The sequence below is a fragment of the Melanerpes formicivorus genome, unplaced genomic scaffold (assembly GCF_026170545.1).
Source record: "Melanerpes formicivorus ecotype bairdi unplaced genomic scaffold, bMelFor1.0.p_v2 SCAF_54, whole genome shotgun sequence".
Lineage (NCBI taxonomy): Eukaryota > Metazoa > Chordata > Aves > Piciformes > Picidae > Melanerpes > Melanerpes formicivorus.
Window position 1 is genome coordinate 1,325,509 of NW_027142406.1, and position 27,476 is coordinate 1,352,984.

At 45.3% G+C, this 27,476-nt stretch overlaps 1 protein-coding gene across 2 annotated transcripts in view; it reads right to left on the reverse strand.

The window, feature by feature from the left end:
* Positions 1-15,117: 15,117 nt before the first annotated feature.
* The window catches only part of NTF3 (neurotrophin 3), an 80,684-nt gene continuing 68,325 nt past the window's right edge, over positions 15,118-27,476 (reverse strand). The window contains exons 1-2 of one of the 2 annotated variants that reach the window (XM_068160864.1): positions 26,829-26,858; positions 15,118-16,293 (exon numbers count right to left, since the gene is read on the reverse strand). In XM_068160864.1, coding sequence (XP_068016965.1) covers positions 15,499-16,272 — 774 coding nt within the window. In that variant the 5' untranslated portion in view covers positions 16,273-16,293; positions 26,829-26,858 and the 3' untranslated portion in view covers positions 15,118-15,498. Of the gene's footprint in view, positions 16,294-26,828; positions 26,859-27,476 lie in introns of those variants that run through there. The other variant, XM_068160863.1, reaches the window with a different exon arrangement.

Below are 27,476 nucleotides of genomic sequence, written 5' to 3' on the forward strand. Positions count from 1 at the left end.
TGCTTTATCTCCTGATATTGTGCTTTGATTAAAACAACGAATAATAAAAATAAATGGCAATAATAAACAAAACCCAAATGATCAACTCTATTTAGTGTGCTGGGTTTTCTTTATCCTATAGACCCATGGGTTTTTATTGGCCATAGTTCCATTGCTAACCACAGCATTCAGGATTCATGGGCAATATTTGGGCCACTTTGCAACCTATCCGTGGACCTTGGAGCAGGTCTTAAATGTTTACAGATTACCTGTTGTGTTTTCTTTTTTTTTTTTTCCCTTAGGAGTATTATGGGATGGGAACTAGGAGGTTTGCTCATGTTCTTGTTCCACTCTTGGGTTTTGGGTTTGTGAACTGCTGTTATTGCCAGTAATCAAACCTCTGAGGCACTTTGTTATTATCCTGGTCCATAAAAAAAACCATTTGATCATGAGTTTAGCTTTAAGCATGAGTTTAATCTTACCAACTTCAAGGCAGCTATTCTTCCCTTTAAAACTGGATATATGCTTAAGGACTCTTTTGGATCAAGACCTATGCAAGGCAGGGTGAGTGAATTAAATCCACTTAAATGCAGCCAGTCATATGGAAGTGGTTCTTATTGCTGTCTACCACTACCTGAAGGGACGTTGTAGGCAGGAGAGGGTTGGTCTCTTCTCCCAGGCAACCAGCACCAGAACAAGAGGACACAGTCTCAAGCTGTGCCAGGAGCGGTTCAGGCTGGATATTAGGAAGAAGTTCTTCATAGAAAGAGAGATTGGCCGTTGGGATGTGCTGCCCAGGGAGGTGGTGGAGTCACCATCCCTGGAGGTGTTTAGGAAGAGACTGGATGTGGTGCTTGGTGCCATGGTTTAGTTGATTAGATGGTGCTGGGTGATAGGTTGGACTCAATGACCTCAAAGGTCCTTTCCAAACTGGTCTGGTCTGGTCTGGTCTGGTCTGGTTAAGTCAAGTCTAGTCTAAATCCTGACATACAATAATCTCCCACAGAGACCTACTAAATGTTTTAAGTACAAAAAATCTCCCTGATAGAGGAATTAAATGTGAAGAAAAGTGTGGCCAGCAGGTCTAGGGAGGTTTTCTCACCCTCTACTCTCCCCTGCTGAGACCACACCTGGAATCCTCTCTCAGTCTCTCTTCATAGGAGAGGAGTTCCAGCCCTCTGATCATCCTTGTGGCCCTTCTCTGGACACGTTCTAACATGGCCAGATCCTTCCTGTAACAGGGACTCCAGAACTGGACACAGTACTCCAAGTGGGGTCTCTCATGATCCTGTGGTGTTCTTTTCCACTCACATATAAATGCTCTCTTCCTCAGGCTCTATGTCAAAAGACTTTCCTATATATTCTTGTACTGATGCACCAATGTGGCAAGTGGAAACCTGAAGGGGAAATGGATATCTGAGTGACTTTGCTAAAGGAGAGTTTTCCTCTATAACTTTTACCCTCCAATGCCCTCATATCCCTCAGAGAAAAGGACAGGCAGCAGGCTGTTCTCAGGAACCCCTACCTTCCATTTCTGTAGAAGAAAAAAACAACAAAACCCCCATGGGATTCTGAGCCCAAACTGTTCCCATGAGAACTGCCTTGTACATAATTCCTGTTATCTGATGATGGTGGGAGAAGGGCTTTTTTTCACCTTTACCCCTGCCTTGGACAAGAACCATGCCTGACGCCAAGGCTCAGGAATCCAAGACAGACAAGATTCGTGACCTAGGGGACGTGTGCTTCTGACTTACCTCCTGAGACCAGGAGGATCACCATGCCTGAGGGGTCTAATTTTCAAGGAACTGAGTGCCTTGATTCCCTCAATCTAGTAATTATTGTAACCATCCATCCTGCTTTGTTTACAGGACACAATCACAGAACTGTCAGGGCTGGAAGGGACCTCGAGGATCATCTACTTCCAACCTCCCTGCCATGGGCAGGGACACTTCTGTTCTCCAGACTGAACAGCTCCAACTCCTTCAGTCTGTCCTCACAGGAGAGGTGCTCCAGCCCTCTGCTCATCCTCATGGCCCTTCTCTGGACACCTTCCAGCACCTCCAGGTCTTTCTTCTCATAGAAGCTCCAGAACTGGACACAGTACACATGTGTTCCCAGCTTTGTTTGTGATTTCTAATCAAGACAGGGAGATTATTACTATTTTTAGCACAGAAAAACAAAATAAAAGAATTACTACTATTTCATAGAATCATAGAATTGTTAGGGTTGGAAGGGACCTCAAGGATCATCCAGTTACAACCACCCTGCCATGGGCAGGGACACCTCACACTAGATCAGGTTGCTCACAGCCACATCCAGCCTGGCCTTCAAAACCTTCAGGGATGAGACTTCCACCACCTCCCTGGGCAACCTGTGCCAGTCTCTCACCACCCTCATGGGGAAGAACTTCTTGCTAATATCCAATCCGAATCGACCCATTTCTATTTATCTTCCATTGCCCCTAGTCCTATCACTCCCTGATACCCTGAAGAGTCCCTCCTCAGCCTTCTTGTAACCCTCTTCAGATAATGGAAGGAGACAATAAGGCCTTCTTGGAACCTTCTCTTCTCCAGACTGAACAGCCTCAACTCCCTCAGCCTGTCCTCATATGAGAGGAGCTCCAGCCCTCTGATCATCCTTGTGGCTCTTCTCTGGACTCTCCTCCAAACTTTTTTTCTAACAGTAGCTCTGGAACTGGGTGCAGTACTCCAGGTGGGGTCTCACCAGAGTGGAGCCCTCTGACCATCCTCATGGCCCTTCTCTGGACATGTTCCAGCACATCCAGATCTTTCTTGTACTAGGGGCTCCAGAACTGGACACAGTACTCCAAGTGGGGTCTCACCAGAGTGGAGCAGAGGGGGAGAATCACCTCCCTCACCCTGCTGGCTCTGCTTCTCTTGATGCAGCCCAGGATGGGATTGGCTTTCTGGGCTGCAAGTGCACACTGCTGGCTCAATGTTGAGCTTCTCATCCACCAGCACCCCCATGTCCTTTCAACCCCTAACATCCTGTGAGCCTGTGATCCTGCTGAAAAAACAAAGCCAAGCAAAACCCCAAAACAAACCCCAAAGCAAATGCCCCAACGTCTGTTGGTATAATGCTTACAAAGGCAATGTGAGAGTTTATATCTGATTTGTTAAGCAGGAATTTTTGGTGACACTTCTGACCACCGTACCTCACAATCACTACAGTGCAATGGTTTACTAAATCCTTAAAACTAAACCATAAGCATTTGGGGGCTACATTAGTGCACAAATTCATACAGGTAGTCCAGATATAAAGTTTCTAGCAGATTTGGGAAGAGACTACAGATATCCTAACTACTGAAGGGAGGTTGTAGCCAGGTGGGGGTTGGTCTCTTCTCCCAGGCAACCAGCACCAGAACAAGAGGACACCGTATCAAGCTGTGCCAGGGGAGGTTTAGGCTGGAGGTGAGGAAGATAGTCTTGTCAGAAAGAGAGATTTGCCATTGGAATGTGCTGCCCAGGGAGGTGGTGGAGTCACCATCACTGGAGGTGTTTAGGAAGAGACTGGATGGGGTGCTTGGTGCAATGGTTTAGTTGATGAGATGGTGGTGGGTGATAGGTTGGACTTGGTGATCTCAATGTTCTTTTCCAACCTGGTTAATTCTGTAAGTCCTTTTCTTCAGGGCTGCTCATAGGCCAGTCACTTCAACTCTCCAGTCAGCTAGATTCTACCTGCTCAAGAGCCTTGTGACACCATGGCATAGACACAACAACTGTAGTGACTGAACTCTTACCCTCTGCAGAATGGAAAACATTTCCTTCCTGGAAGTTGTTTTTTAATTTTTTCCCACAGGACATAAGTTCAGGGATCATGGTCTGACCTGTGATTTGGCTCAGACACTGGGCTTATGGTGCACACTCTGTCAGCGGCACAGAAATGAGCAAATTTCTGCCTGCAGAACTTAATGGGAATCACATTTGGATCATTTGTGCAGTACCAAAGACTTAACAATTAAATTCCCCAGGAGCAGTGCTTTGGGGTCACATGTGAACCTGGCCCAAGGTATTTGTAACCATTTGATAAAAGCTGCCAGTCACAGGCACACAGGATGTCGGGGGTTGGAAAGGATCCAAAGAGATCATTGAGTCCAACCCCCCCTGCTAGAGCAGGACCATGCAGTCTAGCTCAGGTCACACAGGAACACGTCCAGATGGGCCTTGAAAGTCTCCAGAGAAGCAGACTCCACAACCTCTCCAGACAGCCTATTCCAGTGCTCTGTGACCCTTACAATAATGTAGTCTCCCCTTGTGTTGAGGTGGAACCTCCTGTGCTGCAGCTTACATCCATTGCTCCTTGTCCTATCACAGGGAGCAAGTGAACACAGCCTGTCCCCTCCCTTCTGTCCCCTCCCTCCTGACCCCCAGCCCTCACATATTTATAAGCATTTAATAAATCCCCTCCAAGTCTTCTCTTCTCCAGACTAAACAGCCCCAGGTCTCTCATCCGCTCCTCATCAGGCAGTGCTCCAGTCCCCTAAACATCCTCATAGACCTCTGCTGGACCCTCTCCAGCAGATCCCTGTCTGTCTTGAACTGGGGAGCCCAAAACTGAAGGCAGTACTCAAGATGAGGTCTCAGCAGGGCAGAGTAGAGAGGGAGGAGAACCTCCCTGAACCTGCTGGACACACTCTTCTTAATACACTCCAGGATCCCATTGGTCTTCTTGACCACCAGGGCAAATTGCACTTCAATGGAGAATTTGTTATCTACCAGGACTCCCATGCCATAGATGAAGATGCTGAATATTGCAGTCAGTATTTCAGAAACTAGATATCTAATCTCTGAGCCTGAGAAGCAGGTGTTCTCTCTTTCACAGGTTTGGTGTAACTATCCACTGTACAAACGTGGGACTGAAAATTCTCACATTGCCCAGCCAGCTTCAGAGCCAGGTTTTTGGCTCCGCTATCCACGAGGGCAGCACACCACAAACATCTCCAAGCAGTAAGTTGAGATGCTTATTATACACTATAGTACAATGTATCATATAATATATACATTATATATTATATATATAGAATAGGGTAGAATAGAATAGAATAGGGTAGAATAGAATAGAATAGAATAGAATAGAATAGAATAGAATAGACCAGGTTGGAAGAGACCTTCAAGACCATTGTGCCAGTTATGTAGAATGTGTAATGTATTATGTCAATTATATAATGTATAATACATATAATATATATTGTATACATATATAGGATTATTAGATATTATATATATTATAATATAATATATAGTACTATGTGCAAAACAAACCCAGATTTGCATTCAGATTCCTTTCTCAGACCCTGAGAATATAAATGGGAATCCACAGAAGTTATTTACAGTGCCAGGCAGTATTCATAGAAGGATAGAATAAGGTTGGAAAAGACCTCAATGATCAAGTCCAACCTGTCACCCAACACCTCATGACTACTAAGCCATGGCACCAAGTGCCACATCCAATCCCCTCTTGAACACCTCCAGGGATGGGGACTCCACCACTTCCCTGGGCATCCCATCCCAACAGCTAGCAACTCTTTCTGTGAACAACTTTCTCCTCACCTCGAGCCTAAACTTCCCCTGGTGCAGCTTGAGCCTGTGTCCTCTTGTTCTGGTGCTGGTTGCCTGGGAGAAGAGACTAACCCCGTCCTGGATACAACCTCCCTTCAGGTAGTTGTAGAGAGCAAGAAGGTCTCCCCTGAGCCCCTTCTTCTCTTCTATTTTACTGCATACTTCCATTTTCAGGCCTTCCTTTTTATCTATAAATTGCTGCTAACTGTACTGGTCACATCAGAGTGCAAAATGTATCTTGAAATTGTAATCTCTGGGACCTGATGAAACAATGAACAGCGTTGGTTTTTTTTCATGACATTAATGTTAAAACCTTGGCTCAGCTTGTGTGGTGGATCATGCTTTCAGTTTAGGCTCCCCCTCATGTGTTCAATTTGGATTTAATACCTTCTGAGCTGAATTCTGCCCCCACTTATGAGATCTCTAGCCACCAAGTTAGGGGCAGATGTTAGTCAGTTAGAGGGTAGAAAGGCTCTGCAGAGGGACCTCGACCGACTGGACAGATGGGCAGAGTCCAATGGGATGGCATTCAACAAGTCCAAGTGCCGAGTGCTGCACTTTGGCTACGGCAACCCCATGCAGAGCTACAGGCTGGGGTCGGAGTGGCTGAGAGCTCCCAAACAGAGAGGGACCTGGGGGTGCTGATCGACAGCCACCTGAATATGAGCCAGCAGGGTGCCCAAGTGGCCAAGAGGGCCAATGGCATCCTGGCCTGCATTAGGAATAGTGTGGCCAGCAGGACAAGGGAAGTCATTGTGCCCCTGTACTCTGCTTTGATTAGGCCGCACCTTGAGTCCTGTGTCCAGTTCTGGGCCCCTCAGTTTAAGAAGGACATTGAGAGACTTGAAGGTGTCCAGAGAAGGGCAACAAGGCTGGGGAGAGGCCTTGAACACAAGCCCTATGAGGAGAGGCTGAGGGAGCTGGGATTGTTTAGCTTGGAGAAGAGGAGGCTCAGGGGTGACCTCATTGCTCTCTACAACTACCTGAAGGGAGGTTGTAGCCAGGAAGGGGTTGGTCTCTTCTCCCAGGCAAGCAGCACCAGAACAAGAGGACACAGTCTCAAGCTGCGCCAGGGGAGGTTTAGACTCGAGGTGAGGAGGAAGTTCTTCACCGAGCGAGTCATTGGTCATTGGAACGGGTTGCCCAGGGAGGTGGTTGAGTCATCGACCCTGGAGGCGTTCAAGAGGAGATTGGACGTGGCACTTGGTGCCATGGTCTAGTCATGGGGTCTGCGTTGATAGGTTGGACTCGATGATCCTCGAGGTCCTTTCCAACCTAAGTTATACTGTGATACTGTGATACTGTGAAGTGCTGACAGCAAGGGCTGCATAAGGCTAACCCAGAGCAAGACTTCATCAGCTGTGCTCTGTGAGCATTGTTCATTCCTAATCAATGCAGTGGGGTTGGCCTCAATTAATAGAGGCTCATTTTCCTTTTGAATTTATGTTTCAGATGATCTAATGGCAATTCCTTAACCTTTACCATGGCAGGAAAGAGTCTTTTAGCTGATCATAATTGAACAACGCCTCTCCTTTGCAATCTCAACAAGATATTTGCCACTCAACAGTTCAGACTCTCTGTCTTTTTCAGCACTTATTTTCCTTTTCTCCCATTCTCTATGGAAATATTTTTGCTTAGCAAAAAAGGAGAGCCTTACTTTCTTCCTTGGCAGCCTGCCCGGGACATATTAGTGCTCTCTTTTAAGTGTCCCAATGTAATTTACAAATAATGGAGCTGGCCTATCAATGATGCACTCTCCTCCCTGGAACACAGCTCCACAGCAACAACATTCTGTGTTTTAAAGAGGGGACAACTGCCATGATGAATTCACAGCAACCTCTTACGTAAGATCCATACAGTGGCTGAGGGAGCTGGGGTTGCTTAGCCTGGAGAAGAGGAGACTCAGGGGAGACCTTCTTGCTCTCTACAACTACCTGAAGGGAGGCTGTAGACAGGTAGGAGTAGGTCTCTTCTCCCAGGCAACCAGCACCAGAACAAGAGGACACAGTCTCAAGCAGCACCAGGGGAGTTTTAGGCTGGATGTTAGTAAGAAGTTCTTCCCAGAAAGAGAGATTGGCCATTGGAATGTGCTGCCCAGGGAGTTGGTGGAGTCGCCATCACTGGGGGTGTTTAGGTAGAGCCTGGGTGGGGGGCTTGGTGCCATGGTTTAGTTGATTAGATGGCATTGGATGATAGGTTGGACTCGATGATCTCAAAGGTGTTTTCAACCTGGTTATTTCTATCCTATCCTATCCTATCCTATCTTATCCTATCCTATCCTATCCTATCAATCCACAGAATCACAGATAAATATCTGGTTGGAAGAGACCTCAAAGATCAACCTTTGACACAGCACTGAAGGGTCAGCACTGAACCACATGCATAATCTCCAGGTTCACTCACTACTTAAACACATCTGGGCAGACCGGAGTCACAAAAGGCACATTTCTGGGCAGGCAAAAAATCTGAGCTGAGAAAATGTCCTATCAAAGATTTACAAGTCATCTCAACCCTTGGGCATGCAGGAAACAGCCCTTGATGACAGAGGTCTTGATCATGTAAATTGCAGCTCAAGACTGAAAGCAGAACAGAAGGCTTGGCAAGGTGGTGCAGCTCTGCCTCACCTTCTCTTTGCTCCTTGACTGCTGTGTACACAGACACATCTCAAGTACAATTTAGAACAGCCTGGTCATGATCTCACTTAATTGTGTAGCTAAGGGCTCCAAACTAAGCAGAGAAGCAGGGAAGTCATTGTGCCCCTGTACTCAGCACTGGTTAGGACATACCTTGAGTCCTGTGTCCAGTTCTGGGCCCCTCAGTTTAGGAAAGATGTTGAGATGCTGAAAGGTGTCCAGAGAAGGGCAACAAAGCTGGGGAGGGGCTTGGAGCACAGCCCTGTGAGGAGAGGCTGAGGGAGCTGGGGTTGCTTAGCCTGGAGAAGAGGCTCAGAGGAGACCTTATTGTTGTCTGCAATTACCTGAAGGGACGTTTTAGCCAGGTGGGGCTTGGTCTCTTCTCCCAGGGAACCAGTTACAGAACAAGAGGATGCAGTCTCAAGCTGCGCCAGGGGAGGTTTAGGCTGGATGTGAGGAAGAAATCCTTCATAGAAAGAGGGATTGGCCATTGGAATGTGCTGTCCAGGGAGGTGGTGGAGTCACCATCCCTGGAGGTGTTTAGGAAGAGACTGGATGAGGCACTTGGTGCCATGGTTTAGTTGATTAGCTGGTGTTGGGTGATAGGCTGGACTTGATGGTCTCAAAGTTCTTTTCCGACCTGGTGAATTCTGTGTTCTGTAACACTAGGAGCCTATGCTCAAAGTGTCTGGCAACATAAGGTCATGGCATCAAAAGGTCAGCTCTGTAGTGAGAGTCTCTCTTTCAGGTGCTTTTGGCTTCAAAGCTCAGCAGTAAAAGAGAAATATTTATTTGGAGACCTTATCATATCAGTCAGGGTTGGAAGGGTCCACAAGGGTCATCCAGTTCCAACTCCCCTGCCATGGGCAGGGACACCCCACACTAGATCAGGCTGGCCAGAGCCTCATCCAGCCTGGGCTTAAACACCTCCAGGGATGGGGCTTCAACCACCTTCCTGGACAACCCATTCCAGGGCTTCACCACTCTCATGGGGAAGAACTTCCTCCTCACACCCAGCCTGAATCTCTCTACCTCCAGCTTAATTCCATTCCCCCTAGTCCTATCACTCCCTGACACCCTAAAGAGTCCCTCCCCAGCCTTCTTGTAGCCCCCTTCAGATACTGGAAGGCCACAATTAGGTCACCTCGGAGCCTTCTCTTCTGCAGACTGAGTAGCCCCAAGTCCTTCAGTCTGTCCTCATAGGAGAGGTGCTCCAGCCGTTTGCTGTTCATCAGAGGTACTACAGCAGCTAAAGATTTAAAAAATTATATAAAAAATAATCCAGCTTGCAAATACAAAGAGTTTGAGGAAGCAAAAAAAAAAAAAGGATTTTTTTTATCACAGATGTTAATTAGATAATTTAAGTGGGAACCATCATTACTGAGCTCTGCAACAACCTGCACAGAGCTGCACGGACCTACAGCAGCAGTAAATGGCTGACTTTCCCAGGAAACCTTTTGTTATCTTTATATTGCTTGACTTTTTTTACACCACATCTGTGCTTGCTTCGTCATTTTGCCATCTGCTGTAACAGAATACAGGGGAAAGCATTTCGGAAAGCAACCCCTCCACACTTTCAAACGCTTCCAAACCGGAGCACAACCTTTTACTTCTCACGAGCTGTAGAGCTTATCCTCTCCTCCTTCTCTTCTTCCTCCTTCCTCACCCTCCTCCCCCATGCATGATGAATTACATACACATACCAAGAGTGGAGAACAGAGAATCCCAATGACTTATTTCTTTTTGCCACAGCCTTTCTACTAAGTGCAACAAACAATTCTGAGCTTTGACTTTGGTGCACAAAAGCCTTTGCTGGAAAGCTCAAAAAGCAGCAGAGCGTTATCACGAAATGTTTCATTCTGGGGGACTCCCAATCAGGCTTTGTTTCCTGTTTGGAGGTCTTCTGCAGATACACACAACGTGTAGCTGAGTGGTGGACTGTGACTGCTAAAGCACTGGGACAGCAGAGTATGGAGCAGAGTGGTTTTGAACACAGGCTCTGTACAAGTCCAGTCAAAGTTTCTTCCTGGTGCAGCCGCACAAATCTCTTGGTAGCAGTAAACTCGCTGCACAGACTTCATTCCTGAACACATGTTCAAAGGTGATAAAATAAATGCAGATGGTTTCCCAAAATCTCAGTGGAGCTTGGTGGGGTTTCTTTCTTTTTTTTTCTTTTTTTTAGTGTTACTAAATGGACTGGAAAAAAAAACCCCAAAACCCAACCCAAAAAACCTAGGGAACAAAATGGAGTAAAACACAGTTTGACGCAGACCAGCAATTTCAGAATAGCCTCCAGCCACTTGGGAGAAAAGCGAAGTAAAATGTGTGTTTATAATGATCTATTGGCAAAAGAGCACTGACAGAGCCTCTGAGCTGCCTAATGGGAGTGAGTTTTAGAAATGCTTAAATTAAACTAGAGCTGAGAAGCTGGGTATTTCACTTGATTGCTCAACACACGGACGTAAAGAGGAAAATCAAGGGAAAATAGGATAGGAACTTTGAACTCGTTGAGCCGTGACCGAAGCTGACAACCAAACCACCCCCAGCTACTACAGCGAAAAGAGAATTAGACCTTAGTAAATTTATTATTGCAGGCTTTGTTTACAAACTCGTCACAAAATTATACAGCATCTTATGTGTACACAGGATTTACAGGAAGGCATAACCAATGTGTGCGAACGCTCCGCTCTCGGGCCGAGATCTGCAGATTTGCTTTTGCTTGGGGCCTGATCAAGCTTCCACTGGAGAAGGTGAGGATTTGTTGGGTTGTTTGGGGTTTGTTTTTTTCCATTGACTTTAGTGCAAACTGGATCAGATCCAGAGGGTAACACTTACATTCATTGTTAGAGCAGGGTGGGAAAGAGGCAGGCGATCTAATAACCTTACTCACCATGCTTCCTTCTCGTTTAATGTGTTTCAGATGACAGGTGCTGGTATTTACTCCGCTGCGGTTTTGTTAGTCGCTTGGAAAGTACTCGGTGCATTGGTCCAGCTTAAAGTCAAAGGCCAGTTCCTGTTGCTAGTTTTACAGAAGAAATAAAGGCATTGGGATCAATCCTGTTATTTGTTTGTGTTGCTATAAAGCTACGTTTTCTTGCCCATCTTTCAACAGAATTTAGAATCTAATGTAATCGATTTGAATCGAATCAAATGGAATTGAATTGATTTGAACTGGATTGAATTGAATTGAATTGAATTGAATTGGATTGAGTTGAATTGAATTGAATTGAATTGAATTGAATTGAATTGAATTGAATTGAATTGAATTGAATTGAAGTGAAGTGAAGTGAATTGAAGTGAATTGAATTAATGAGGTTGGAAATGACCTTTGAGATCATTGATTCCAACCTTGTCATCCAAGACCGTCTAATCAAGTAAACCATGGCAGCAAGCACCCCACCCAGTCTCATCCTAAACACCTCCAGTGATGGTGACTCTACCACCTCCCTGGGCAGCACATTCCAATGGCCAATCTCTCTTTCCGTGAAGAACCTCTTCCTAACACCCAGCCTATTTCTCTGGATTTACAGTGCTGTAAAAAATTGTGGCAGCCATTCTGCAGGAACAAAGCAGTTTCTGATTAATGGGATTTAATCACAGGATCACAGGATGTTAGGGGTTGGAAGGGACCTCAGAAGATCATCAAGTCCAACTCCTGGTTCCAGAGCAGGACCATAGAATCTAGCACAGGTCACACAGCAAGACATCCAGATGGGTCTTGAAGGAGAAGGAGATTCCACAACCTCTCTGGGGAGCCTCTTCCAGTGCTCTGTGACCCTCATGATGAAGAAGTACCTCCTCATGTTGAGGTGGAACCTCCTGTGATGTAGTTTACATCCATTCCCTCAGTCAAGCTAATTTAGTCTTACTTCTTCCTCTCCTATGAAGATAGACCTATTTGCCATTCTGAAGCATGGAGATTTCTACAGTTAATGATTCATAATGAGATCTGCTTTCAGTTACTCCTAGCATCTGAAAACTATCTTTATTTGTGAATTCAGGGTGATAGTAAGCTGAACATGAGCCAGCAGTGTGCCCTGGGAGCCAAGAAGGCCAATGGCATCCTGGCCTGCATCAGGAACAGTGTGGCCAGCAGGAGCAGGGAGGTCATTCTGCCCTGTACTCAACACTAGTCAGGCCACACCTTGAGTCCTGTGTCCAGTTCTGGGCCCCTCAGTTTAGGAAAGATGTTGACTTGCTGGAATGTGTCCAGAGAAGGGCAACAAAGCTGGGGAGGGGTCTGGAGCACAGCCCTGTGAGGAGAGGCTGAGGGAGCTGGGGTTGCTTAGCCTGGAGAAAAGGAGGCTCAGGGGAGACCTTCTTGCTCTCTCCAACTCCCTGAAGGGAGGTTGCAGCCAGGTGGGGGTTGGTCTCTTCTGCCAGGCAAGCAGCACCAGAACAAGAGGACACAGTCTCAAGCTGTGCCAGGGGAGGTTTAGGCTGGATGTTAGGAAGAAATTCTTCACAGGGAGAGAGATTGGCGATTGGAATGTGCTGCCCAGAGAGGTGGTGGAGTCACCATCCCTGGAGGTGTTTAGGAAGAGACTGGATGAGGTAGTTGGTGCCATGGTTTAGTTGATGAGGTGGTATTGGGTGATAGGTTGGACTCGATGGTCTCTGAGGTCTTTTCCCACCTGGTCTGGTCAATCCTACTCTACTCTACTCTACTCTACTCTACTCTACTCTACTCTACTCTACTCTACTCTACTCTACTCTACTCTATTCTATTCTATTCTATTCTATTCTGTTCTAAAACTAGACTTTTAAACTTGCCAAAATGTTAGGAACTGGGTTCTGAAAAAATTGTTTGTGTCTCCCCCCAAAGCAGCAAACTTTAGTTGAAACTGAAACTTTCATACTAGTAAAACCAGAAAAAAAAAAAAAAAAGAAAAAAGAAAGAAGAAAAAACAATCTGTAGAGGATGTTTGAGTTTTTAAATGTTTGCTAAGGAAGGAGAATGCTGGAAAAATTTTAGTCAGATCTGTGAGATACTGAGTTCCTTCTTACATTACATCATCTCTTTTAACAATTGCCTTAGCATTCAACCCAAAGTTATTATTGCTTGAAGCAAAGTTAGGATTTAGTCCTGTGAGGTGATGACATTTCCCGTGAGGTACATACCCTGGCCTCATGCTGAACATTTAGATGGTTCCCAAAACCTTTGTTTATGGACTCTATTGTAGCATTATACCTGCATGCTCCAACTTGACTTTCAGAGGCACTGCCTTTCCAGTGCTTGGCCTCATGAGCTTCTTGTCCAGTTGTTGTGTGGGTTTTATGATGTGTAATGCACTCTGTAAGGGACTAGGGAGACCACACAATTTGCTGCTATTGATGACCTGTTGCAGATTTAGAATCATAGAATAAATAAAGTGGGAAAATACCTCAAAGATCATCAAGTGCAACCTGTTACCCAAGACCTCATGACTACTAAACCATGGCACCAAGCGCCACGTCCAATCTCCTCTTGAACACCTCCAGGGATGGTGACTCCACCACCTCCCTGGGCAGCACATTCCAATGGCCAACAACTCTCTCTGTGAAGAACTTTCTCCTCACCTCCAGCCTAAACTTCCCCTGGTGCAGCTTGAGACTGTGTCCTCTAAGTTGGAGTTGGTTCTCTAGGAGTGAAAACCACATGAACAAAGGCATCCTGTAGGCTTGTTTTGGAGTACTCTGATCTCTTTTTCATTTGGGAAGCTGAACACCTCACAACAGAGAAAGCCACAATGTAAAATTCTAAGAGCACTACAGTTGAAGCGCTTTTTGGCTAGCTGGATTTTCTTCAGCCCTGGCTGTGGGTTAAGCTCTAGCTGACACACATGTCCCAATCTTCCTTCTGCTGATAGCCATGACAAGACTGTCATTTACTTCTGTGGCAGCAGGATCTCATCCAGGTCAATTTGTAGCTAATGTGTGATAGATCATCTTTTCAAGTGGTGTAAACTATTAATGTCCCCAGTGGAGCTACACGACAATACAACAAAGAGTTTGAGGTATATATGCTAGTACACATGTCTGTCCTAAGGAACAACTCACCTTGTGGAACTGAAGGACTTCTTTTTAGCTGTGGACTACCTGGAGTTTAGTCACCGCGTTGTTCAAAACAGATCTGTTGTTTCATGTCCCTGTAAAAGGGTACCGGGGTTGCTGAGCAGTTCTACACATTTATTACCCCCATGCAAAATGGAGAATGGATGGCTAAGGAGGACAGCAGAACAGCTTCATGTGAGTGTGTGGCTTTGGTATCCATGCCACTGTGATATCTCTTGACTACAATGTACAAGCCAAGGGCTCTTCCAAGGCTAAGACACCACCAGCTTTGTTTATAATGCAAAAATGCAGACAGGGAGAATGATCCAACAATGCAAGCAGAAAACAACTGATTCATGTGAAGAGGAAGAGGATGATCACAATAAATGCTAAATCCTGAAGAAATCACCATTTATGCATTGCATCAAAGATCCATTCGGATTGCATCTTGGGTTCAATAACTTTCTGCTACAGGGATTTGAGATTTTGCTTTCTCTATGACACAGAAAACGGCATCGCGGTTTTATGACATCGCACCGGCAGCTGTTAAAATGCGGTTCAAAACCACCAACTAAAGCTACTGGATTATTAGCAGTCACTTTGAAAAGCCAACACAGGGGAAGCACTCGTTTCACTGCAGAACTGGCATAATACAGACACATTGTATTTTGTGGCTGCTTGATGCCTGTGACGTCAACGTAACCTTGAGGCTACGACATGGATTTTGGTCCTTTTTGGCGGCCAGGCTTCAACACTGCACCCAATTAAACTTGAATGTGTAGAGCTCTGAGGAGTGGGGTGGGGGTGCATGTGTGGGTGTGGGGAGGGGGGTTATAAATATGTACACAACTCTTGCCACTGATCTGATTTTTAACAAGTTTACTAAATGACAGTCACTGGCTTGACAATACTGAATGAAAAATACTGATTTTACAGAGAATTTTACAGTAAGGGTCCTGTATGCTGCTGACAAGCAGTGTTACAAACATAGTCTAAAATTAAAACAAAAAATGGAAATTAAAATAAAAACAATTAAAAAAAACCCACCCCAACATAAAACCCCCAAAAAAAACCCTGGAGTTGCACCCCCCCAGCAGAGGCACACACCCTTTGCTCTTGTTTACCGAGAGAGAAAGCTTATATACTGTAGATTTGCTGAAGTTTAATAAATAAGGTCAACTTATAATATATAAAACAATATAAACATTTTTATATGCTACATGCATATCATATAATTTAAAGTAATAACTTATATATGTCAAAGAGATGCAGGTCTATGTTCTCCCTGTTTTCCTGGACAAGGCGCAGACGCAGGAGGTGTCTATCCTTATCCATCGCCAGCCTACCAGTTTGTTGTTTTCAGAAGTCAGTGCTCGGACGTAAGTCTGGGAGGTCTTGCATTGGGAGTTCCAGTGCTTGTCGTCAATGCCCCGGCAACCGTTTTTCACCGGCTTGGCCTCTTTGCACCTCGTCTCGTAAAAGTACTGCTTCACCGGCGAGCTGCCCGTTTTAATCTCTCCCAGCACAGTCACCTGGTGTCCTCTGATGTCGATGGCAGACGATTTGTCCGTCACCCACAAGCTCTCACTGTCACAAACGGAATATTCCCCTCGGTGGCTCTTGTGCTCTGCGTACCTTCTCCGCCGGGAGGTTCTGTTCACCACCACAGAGCTCCCGATGTAATCCTCGGTGAGGTACAGCGGCGGTGGTTCCAGGGGGGTGATGCCGCTCAGGAGGACGCGGGGAGAGTTGTAGCGTCTCTGCTGCCTTAAGAGGTCTGTGTCCACTGAGATAACTGGCTGGAAGTCTGATTTCACATTTTCCTCCCCATTCGTCTCCTGCTGGCTGTCCGCCCTTGGCGCTGTGGTGGGGTAGCTTTCCTTAATGTCCACCATCTGCTTGGAAAGCTTGTTCTTCAAAATGTCCGCCTGGATGAGTTTGATGATAAGAGAATTGATCGACTCTTCTGGCAAGCTCCTCTGGTCCATGTTGGCAGACTGGATGCCGCGAAGATAAGCGAGAAATATCACATAAAACAAGATGGACATCACCTTGTTCACCTGTAAGATCTGCAAAGGAGGAGAGAGTCAAGAGGAAAACAATTAACTAGAGAAGCTTGCTAGAGGCTGTAAAGATTTGGAGTACAGCCCTATGAGGAGAGGCTGAGGGAGCTGGGGTTGCTTAGCCTGGAGAAGAGGAGGCTCAGGGGAGACCTTCTTGCTGTCTACAACTCCCTGAAGGGAGGTTGTAGCCAGGTGGGGGTTGATCGCTTTTCCCAGGCAGGCAGCACCAGAACAAGAGGACACAGTCTCAAGCTGCAGCAAGGGAGGTTTAGACTGGATGTTAGGAAGAAATTCTTCCCAGAAAGAGAGATTGGCCATTGGAATGTGCTGCCCAGGAAGGTGGTGGAGTCACCATCCTTGGAGGTGCTCAGGAAGAGACTGGATAGGGTGCTTGGTGCCATGGTTTAGTTGATTAGATGGTGTTGGATGATAGGTTGGACTCAATGATCTCAACGGTCTTTTCCAACCTGGTTAATTCTATTCTATTCTATTCTATTCTATTCTATTCTATTCTATTCTATTCTATTCTATTCTATTCTATTCTATTCTATTCTATTCTATTCTATTCTATTCTATTCTATTCTGGTTTGGAACTTCTACACTTTATAGGGACAGATTGGTAGGCTCATGGAATGCCAGGTTGGAAGGCACCTCAAGGATCATCTAGTCCTACCTCTCAGGGTAAGAATATACAGGCTCTTTGTTTCTTTGAAGTTACTCGGGTTTTACACCTTATGATGAGTGCAACTGCTTTCTGACTTTTTATTCTTGTGTATCACCTATATTTCAAGCACCTTTCAGAATTTTCACTCCCACCCTGCAACAGGGACAAGGGGCAATGGATGGAAACTACAGCACTGGAAGTTTCACCTCAACATGAGGAAGAACTTCTTTCTTGTAAGGGAGGAATGGAACAGGCTCCCCAAAGAGGTTGTGGAGCCTCCTTTTACTGGAGACTTTCCAGCCCCGTCTGGCTGCATTCCTCTGTGACCTGTGCTAGATTCTATGGTCCTGCTCTGGCAGGAGGGATGGACTCGAAGATCCCCAGAGGTCCCTTCCAACCCCAAACATCCTGTGATCCTGCGATCCAGATGTGACCTCACCAATGTTGAGCTGAGGACAAAGATTACTGCCCTTGGCTTGCTGTGGCACTCTGGGTACTCTGTGGTTTTCCCAGAAGAAACTGCAGAAATATCAGACCTCTTGAATTAAAAAAAATAATCTGCTTACAAAATCAATGAAAAATATCATTATTTTCTGTTTAAATAGGGCAATCGTTTTCTTTTTATGAAGGCAATACAAAAACCCCCACTCAAACAAAATAAATTTACTGGAGGATCCTCCATCCTCAGAAAACTTTCTTTTCAGCAACAGTGAGTCCCTACTTCATGGCTCGGAACTGCAGCAAAATCAGAGCTACCCTCTGTGGATGTGTGATCTGTCCTTTTATGGACAAGAAATGTGTTTTCTCCATTCTCAGTTTGTCACAGTATGAGTTCACCTAAATCTAGACCATTGCTTGCAGCAATGTTCTGCTTTGGAGCGGAAAAATGACAATAAAATGCATTTTAAATGTCTATGATTTTCAAGTTGCTCCCATAGCTAAACAAAGAGCAACTTACTTCCTGTAGTACCTTCACAGCCCAGCCTGTGCTGTGTAAAAAGACCTTTTCCTGTGCAGTTTGGTCTTCCCTCCATAAATTATTTTCTTCTTTTAAAAACCAGTCCAAAATAATAATAACAATAATAATATATTATGAAACAGATGCCATTCAGCAGATTTCTTACAGTGCTGAGAAGAGCTAAGCCACTCGAGGTCTGACACACACAAGTCCGCAGGACGGTGGTGAGCAAAGCCCTGACAATGCTCAGCTCAAAAGCTGAAGGCATTATTCATGCCAACGTGTGGCTGCATGTAATCCCTGCTCTGCTTAGTTTCAAAACTAAGTGGCACTGGCAAAATACACAAGTTGGAGGAGGTGATGAGGTGGGAAAAGTAAGGCTGGAGTTTCTGCAGACTCTCTTTAATGTCATGCTGCTCACACACCCAGAGAAAAAAAGTCTCCCCAAGGGACAGGGATCTCAGAATTCCAGCAATTCAGAGCAGCTAATTTTCTTGTCCATGGAGGAATCTCATTAGTGGCAAAGATGCTGTTAAATATTTCACTGAACCTAAAGTGAAATGTCTTGTGGATTTAGTGGGAAGGGTGTTAAACTGCTCCTAAATCTGACTTGCAATTTCATTTGTGCCGGGCAAATTGTTTGGTGCAAAACTAAAATGATGAAGAACCTAGTAGGTTCTTCAGTACCATGTTCATAGAATTCACAGAACTACAGAATATCTCTGGTTGGGTGAGATGTCCAAGCTCAGCCAGTCCAACCCTCGACCCAGCACTGAAAGGTCAACACTAAGCCATGTTCCACAGTGCCAGGTCCACAAGCTGCTTTAACACCTCCAGGGATGGTGATTCCAGCACTGCCCTGGGCTGACCATTCCAATGTTTGAAAAGCCTTTCAGTGAAGAAACATTTCCTAGCATCCAGCCTGAACCTCCCCTGGTGCAGCTTGGAACCATTTCCTCTGCTCCTGTTGCTTGACACCAAGGAGAGGAGGCTGCCCCCTCCTCACTCCAACCTCCCCTCAGGTAGTTGTACAGAGCAATGAGGTCTCTCCTCAGCCTCCACTTCTCCAGACTGAACACCCCCAGCTCCCTCAGACACTCCTTGTTGGCCATGTGCTCCAGGCTCTTCTGCAGCCTTGTTGCCCTTCTCTGGACATGCTCCAGTCCCCAATGTTCTTTCTATGTTGAGGGGCCCAGAACTGAACACAACACTCAAGGTGTGACCTCACCAGAGTTGCGCACAGGTGGATGATCACCTCCCTGTCCCTGCTGGCCACAGTGTTCCTAATCCAAGCCAGGATGCCATTGGCTATCTTGGCCATCAGGGCACTCTGATCACTCATATTCAGTCAACAATTAACCAGTATCCCCAGGTCCCTCTCCAATCACACATCCCTAAACCTGTGGCTTGCCATGGAGTTGTTGTTGTGACCCAAGTGCAGGACCTGGAACTCAGCCTTGTTGGAGTTCATGTTCAGAAATTCCAGTACATGAATCAAAATTGTCAGGCTGTTCATGAAGTCAAGCACCTCAGGATATACCTAAGACACTATTTTAGCTAGAAGGAATGGACATTACCTAGAACCTGCAGTTGGTTATGGCTTTGGCTCTGTTTTGAGTATAAGACATAGCATCTCAGAATCACAGAATTGCAGAATCACAGAACATCAGGGATTGGAAAAGACCTCCAGAGATCATGCAGTCCAACCCCCCTGCCAAAGCAGGATCACTTAAGGCAGACCACACAGGAAGACGTCCAAGTGAGTTTTGAAAGCCATCAGAGGAGATTCCACAACCTCTCTGGGCAGCCTGCTCCAGTGCTCCATCACCCTCACGATAAAGAAGTTTCTCGTCGTGTTGAGGTGGAACCTCCTGCGTAGGGTTGGGTCATAATGCTTTTGATAAATACCTTCTTGCCCCAAATGGAATTTCTTGCCCATCTATATTGAAGAGAATTTGATATTTGTACTCTGTGTGTGTGTTGTTAAATTGATAAAAAAGGAGAGGAAAATGTAAAGCTTTCAAATGTTTATGTCTCAATGTTTTCAAAGCAAATCATCCTGATGTTTCTGGACATGTTTCAAAAGTTGCACAGTGTAATTCACAGGGTAATTCACAAAGCAGGAAAATGTGCTTACTCAATACAGCCCAGTGAGTAAGTTACCTCTACTAGAGGAGACTTGCATTCCAAGGCAAGATTTCAACAGATTCCTTTCAACCCAAACCACTCTGTGATTCTGTGATATATTAGATATAATGACACATCCATCTGAACAATATAATTATCTTACTGTGCAGGACCTACTACATACCTATCCTAGAAGCCATGGAGCTTTAGAAGAGTTTAGACAGAGTGAAACCAGAAAATACTATCCACCACCTTCTCTGGATTCACACCAAAATGTATCCCTTGTTGACCTATCAGCTTATGGAAGGCTCATCATTTGACTCAGAACTCAATAGTGGCTGGATGTAAATGTAGGCTACTCATCACATTTAGAGCCTGTGCCACAAAGAGAGTAGACAGCTACCTAGGGTAGGTATTAGCACCATGATTTGGTCAGGCTTCTGGGATACCAACTGTGTTTTCTCTTTCTCTCCTCCTCTATCACCCAATTCTTTTGCCATTCCACATCTTGGGATGTATGCCAGAAACCTGTTTATTCCCTGAACCACTAAGAAGATTTGGACCAGCACTGCTATTGTATTATGCTATTCCGTGTGCCATTACAGATGTTGGGATGCACCTTTGATGATTTGAGCTCTTCCTAGAGGTAATTTAACATTGGGCAGAGGGCACAGAGCTCTCAGATCAGCTTAAAAAGCACTCTGTTGCGTGGAAAAGCACTGGAAGACATATTAAGGTAGGAAGACATATTAAGGTAGGAAGACATATTAATTAAGGTAGGAAGATATTAATTTCTTTGAGTTGGTCCCTCTGAATGGTTGCAGTGCCTTCTTACTCAGTTCAAGAAAGATTTTGAGTTGCTGGAATGTGTCCAGAGAAGGGCAACAAAGCTGGGGACGGGTTTGGAGCACAGCCCTGTGAGGAGAGGCTGAGGGAGCTGGGGTTGCTTAGCCTGGAGAAGAGAAGGCTCAGGGCAGACCTTCTTGCTCTCTACAACTCCCTGAAGGGAGGTTGTAGCCAGGGGGAGGTTGGTATCTTCTCCCAGACAACCAGTAACAGAACAAGAGGACACAGTCTCAAGCTGTGCCAGGGGAAGTTTAGGCTTGATTTTACAAAGAAGAACTTCACAGAAAGAGTGATTTGCCATTGGAATGTGCTGCCCAGGGAGGTGGTGGGGTTGATGTTCCTGAAGGTGTTGAGGAACTTAGTACCATGGTCTGGTTCATTAGTAAGGGCTGGGTGATCTGTTGGACTTGATGATCTTGGAGGTCTCTTCCAACCTGACTGATTCTGTGATTCTGTGATTCTGTGATTGGAAACATGGCAACAAGAGCAAAGAAGATCCAGGAGCAAGGAGTAGAAGTAAGTGACTATGAGGCTTTGTAAATGGTCCAGAGAATTTGTGGGAGAACATATCACGGCATGGCAGGAACAACAGTCTGTCTTGGTAATATAGTTGGCTGTTAGTTTGCACTAAGGAAGTTTGACTTCAGGATTGCTGACATCTGTGCCACAGTGGGGAAAAACAAACACCATGGAAAAGAGAAGCTCCTGCATTACAAAGTTGTTTGATCTTCCAGCTGTAGTTAAGTTTTACTCAATGTAATGGTTTGTATTCCTGCTTATCACTGTGCTGTCCAACCTAGAGGTCTCAGGGATGACCTAATTTTAGGGGAATTAAGTAAGCTTACCTATTGCTTCCATCAATAAAGTAAATCCCCAGAAGATTCTGGCAAACCACTTTCTGCTCTTTTCAGACTCAACACTTTATGTAGTGCTGGAAAGCTTTGTTTAGCTTTGTTTGTGGTGATTCAGATCTAAATCTGAGCTGCTTGCTTTTGATCAGTCGCTGAGCAGTCTACACAGCTGAAGAGCAAAGTGTCATTTAATATGTTTGGTGGAAATAATTAAACCCCAGGACTGTGAGATGCTGCCTAAGTATTTATATTTCCCCTCATTGCTAAGAGGAACTGGAATGGAAGGAAAAGTGAGTCATGAGTTCTGCATTCGGCTTTGTAATACCCGACATGATTTATGGAAATCAGCTCGAAGCGTTCGATGCTTACTGAACTATTTAAAAGCAGCTTTCGTTTCTCAGCTTGAGCAACTCCTGGTTGCTTGTGGTGGCTGACAGCTTCTTCAGGCTTTTGCCAAAGACTACAAAGCAGTTACCCTTCTTGCTTGTTAAGCACAGCTTTCACAAACTCACAGAAAGCAACTAGTAGCAGAATGCCCTGTTGATTCCCTCATCCTGCTAAGCTGAGACGCAATGTAGCCCTTCTGTGCTCAGGGGAACAGCAAAGACCCACAGAAATCACAGAAACATTCAGGCTGGAAAAGACCCTCAGGATCACCAAGTCCAACCCAGAATCCTACTCTGCAAGGCTCACCCCTAAGCCATAGCCCCAAGCACCACATCCAAACCACATTTACACACATCCAGGCGTGGGGACTCAACCACCTCCATGGGCAGCAAATTCCAATGCCTGACAACTCTTGCCATGAGAAAATGTTTCCTAATGTCCAATCTAAACCTACCCAGTCAAAGCTTGAGGCCATTCCCTCTTGTTCTATCACTAATTACCTGTGAGAAGAGACCAGCACCAGTCTGTCTACAATGTCCTTTCAGGTAGGTGTAGAGAACAATGAGGTCTCCCCTCAACCTCCTCTTTTTCCAAACTAAGCAGCCCCAGCTCCTCCAGTTTAGAATAGAATAGAATAGAATAGAATAGAATAGAATAGAATAGAATAGAATAGAATAGAATAGAATAGAATAGAATAGCATAGAATAGAATTAACCAGGTTGGAAAAGACCTTTGAGATCATCAAGTCCAACCTATCACCCAACACCATCTAATCAACTAAACCATGGCACCAAGCACCCCAGACAGGCTCTTCCTAAACACCTCCAGTCACGGTGACTCCACCACCTCCCTGGGCAGCACATTCCAATGGCCAATCTCTCTTGCTGGGAAGAACTTCTTCCTACAACCCAGCCTGAACCTCCCCTGGTGCAGCTTGAGACTGTGTCCTCTTGTTCTGGTGCTGGTTGCCTGGGAGAAGAGACCACCCCCCACCTGGCTACAACCTCCCTTCAGGGAGTTGTAGACAGCAGTAAGGTCTCCCCTGAGTCTCCTCTTCTCCAGGCTAAGCAACCCCAGCTCCCTCAGCCTCTCCTCACAGGGCTGTGCTCCAGACCCCTCCCCAGCTTTGTTGCCCTTCTCTGGACACCTTCCAGCAGCTCCACATCTTTCCTAAACTGAGGGGCCCAGAACTGGACACAGGACTCAAGGTGTGGCCTAACCAGTGCAGTGTACAGGGGCAGAGTGCTGCTCCCGCTTGTGACACTGTTCCTGATCGAGGTCAGGATGCCATTGGCCTTCTTGTCCCCCTGGGCACAGTGTTGGCTCATGTTCAGCCTACTATCAACCAGCACCCCCAGGTCCCTTTCTGCTTGGCTGCTCTTCAGCCACTCTGACCCCAGCCTGTAGCACTACACTGGTCTTCATCAGATTTATTCTGCAGGCCCTTCCCCACCTTCCTTGCTCTCTGTTGAGTACAGACCAAGAAAAAGAAACTAAAATAAACATCACTGCATCCTGAAGGATGGGAGTATGAGGTTGTTATGTATGAAAATTTGCACTGTGTTTCAGGAAAGCAATTGATTATTTGTGCAATGTGTGCCTGTGGAGGAAGTTATGAAGGTAGATTGTTTCAGAGTGCTGAATCCCCCCAGAGACTTTGTGACCTCCTGAACATTTCCACTTCTCAAGATACGGAAATTTCAACACATATGGATTGAAGCTAAAGCTTTCACAAGAGCCAGATCCACTAGGAAGCTGAAGAATTCAGAGACAAAATCAAGTGGGACTGAGTTATGGCAGCTTTAAGTGTTAACCCTCCCATCCTCAGGGCCAACCGGACTGTAAGAGTGAAGGAATTTGAAACGAAAGCATTCTTCTTGCAGATGGGCTGGGGACTGCAGCTACAATCAGAGCTGAGGATAAGGCCACCAAGAGCTTCAGAATCTTTGCAGCAGGTCAGCTGCTTTTAATCATGCAAGGTCGTTTCTAGATGAAATGACACACCTGAGCACTGAGCCCCAGTGAATGGTATCCGGCTAATCTCTTATGGAGATGGAGCTCAGCCTACTGAGCCACTGACATTTCCTTTTGCTTTTAAATGGACTGGCTGAGCAAAGCACAGCAAGACAGCTGCTCACTCCAGTATGAAAAATCCATCTACATTTCATAGAATCACAGAATCATAGAATCAGTAAGGTTGGAAAAGACCTCAGAGATCATCAAGTCCAACCTATTACCTAATACCTAACACCTCAGGACTACTAAACCGTGGTTCCAAGTGCCACATCCAAAACTTTTTTGAACACCTCTAGGGATAGTGACTCCACTGTCTCCCTGGGCAGCACATTCCAATGGCCAATCTCTCTGTGAACAACTTTCTCCTCACCTCAAGCCTAAACCTCCCCTGGCACACCATGAGACTGTGTCCTCTTGTTCTGGTGCTGGTTGCCTGGGAGAAGAGATCAACCCCCTCCTGGCTACAACCTCCCTTCAGGTAGTTGTAGACAGCAAGAAGGTCTCCCCTGAGCCTCCTCTTCTCCAGGCTAAACAACCCCCCAGCTCCCTCAGCCTCTCCTCATAGGCCTGTGCTCCAGATCCCTCCCCAGCATCATTGCCTTTCCCTGGACCCATTCAAACATCTCAATGTCCTTCTTAAATTGATGAGCCTAGTACTAGGCACAGTATTCCATTTCCAACCAATCTACAGCACTATTCATGACTACCTTTGTGTCTGTGACCCTACTAAGTCACTGAGGACAAGCTTTCCTGACCAGTGACCCCCTTTCTGAAGGACAATTCTGTGCTAACACATCTGGCATGAGGAGCAATCTGTTTTCTGAAGAGTTAAACCTTTTGTGTAGAGCCATGGCTTCACTTTGGAGGCAGCTGATTGCAATCGCATGTGTGTCTACATTTGGTCTTTCCCTTCTCAGAGGTCAAAATGTGATCACCTTACACATCCCTGCCTGTTTCCAAGAGAAAGGTCAGGTGCAGTTCCTTGGTGCTTACCTCACTCTTGGAAGAGGAGCTGCTTCTCACACCTTGTGCAAAGTGAATTCTCTTAGGTTCTGGCCCTGCACTTTCTTCCCCTGCCACCCATTTTGTCTGGAGTTCAGGGCACTTGACAGCCCCCCTAGAGGCAGTTGACTGTCGCCAGGATCCTCCAGCAATCCCACTGAGAGACCCAACTATTAGAATCATGGAATCATAGAATGGTCCAGCCTGGAAGGGACCTCCAAAGGTCACCTAGTTCAACCCCTTCTGCAGTAAGCAGGGACATCCTCAAACAGATCAGGTTGCCCAGAGCCCTGTCAAGGCTCTTCTATTCTATAGAAGATTTGCCCATCTAGACAGCCTCTATTGTCAGACAAAAGGAAAATCATCCAAGACTTAAGAAAGAAAAGAAAAGAAAAGAAAAGAAAAGAAAAGAAAAGAAAAGAAAAGAAAAGAAAAGAAAAGAAAAGAAAAGAAAAGAAAAGAAAAGAAAAGAAAAGAAAAGAAAAGAAAAGAAAAGAAAAGAAAAGAAAAGAAAAGAAAAGAGAAAAGAAGAGAAAAGAAGAGAAGAGAAAAGAAGAGAAGAGAAGAGAAGAGAAGAGAAGAGAAGAGAAGAGAAGAGAAGAGAAGAGAAGAGAAGAGAAGAGAAGAGAAGAGAAGAGAAGGGAAGAGAAGGGAAGAGAAGAGAAAAGAAGAGAAAAGAAGAGAAAAGAAGAGAAAAGAAGAGAAAAGAAGAGAAAAGAAGAGAAAAGAAGAGAAAAGAAGAGAAAAGGAAAGAAAAGGAAAGAAAAGGAAAGAAAAGGAAAGAAAAGGAAAGAAAAGGAAAGAAAAGAAAAGAAAAGAAAAGAAAAGAAAAGAAAAGAAAAGAAAAGAAAAGAAAAGAAAAGAAAAGAAAAGAAAAGAAAAAAAAGAAAAGAAAAGAAAAGAAAAGAAAAGAAAAGAAAAGAAAAGAAAAGAAAAGAAAAGAAAAGAAAAGAAAAGAAAAGAAAAGAAAAGAAAAGAAAAGAAAAGAAAAGAAAAGAAAAGAAAAGAAAAGAAAAGAAAAGAAAAGAAAAGAAAAGAAAAGAAAAGAAAAGAAAAGAAGAATTAACCAGGTTGGAAGAGACCTTTGATCCCTTATGTCCAGGAATGGGGCCTCAACCACCTCCCTGCGCAACCTGTTCCAGTGTTCCACCACCCTCATAGCTAAGAACTTCTTCCTGATACCCAATCTGAATCTGCCCTTCTCTAGTTTGAAGCCATTGCCCCTTGTCCTCTCACTGCAAACCTTTGTAAACAGTCTCTCTCCATCTTTCCTGTAGGCCCACTTAGGCACTGGAAGGCTGCTATTAGGTCTCTCTGGAGCTTCCTCTTCTCCAGGCAGATAATAATAATATCTGGTACAATATCAATCTACATCCCCAGGTCCATAATCAACTGAAGTAGGTAATTTTTTCTCTGTCACAGCTAGGCCATTGTCTCTTTCCATTCCTTTCCTCACTGTCACTTTTGTGATGTTATGTTTACACCTGGCTGAACTGTATGAACCAACTAATTAATCTGTCTACTGAGAAAGTCAGAACAAAGGTTTGAGAGACTGGCATCCTGAGTTCTCTGATTTGCAGGAGCTTGGTCAAGTCAAAATTGCTGTTCATTCACAGAATCATACATTCACAGAATCACCAAGGTTGGAAGAGACCTCAAAGATCATCAAGTCCAACCTGTCACCACAGACCTCATGACTAAACCATGGCACCAAGTGTCACGTCCAATCCCCTCTTGAACACCTCCACCGCCTCCCTGGGCAGCACATTCCAATGGCGAATGACTCTCTCAGTGAAGAACTTTCTTCTCACCTCGAGCCTAAACTTCCCCTGGTGCAGCTTGAGACTGTGTCCTCTTGTTCTGGTGCTGGTTGCCTGGGAGAAGAGACCAATTCCTTTCTACATCTACATAATAAGGAATTCTACAGAAAGCCATTGGGGTTTTATTACCTTAGATACACACCCTGACATCTCTTGCTTTCTCCATCAAAGATCTGCCTGGTTTTGCCCTTCTAAGAGAACAAAAGCAAAGATTTCCTCTCTCCACACAAGGCACAACAGTATTGCAGTGTGATACTCCCTGTGATACATGGGAGATGCCTGTCTGTTTTAGAGACATCTCAACAACTGTATTTCCATAAAGGTTCTCAGTGCAAATCATCCTACTTTCTTTTACCATGGTGCACTTGCAGTCCAGAAAGCCAATCCCATCCTGGGCTGCATCCTGAGAAGCATAACCAGCAGGTCAAGGGAGGTGATTCTCTCCATCTACAGTGCTCTGATGAGGTGCTGGAACATGTCCAGAGAAGGGCCACAAGAATGATCAGAGGGTTGGAGCT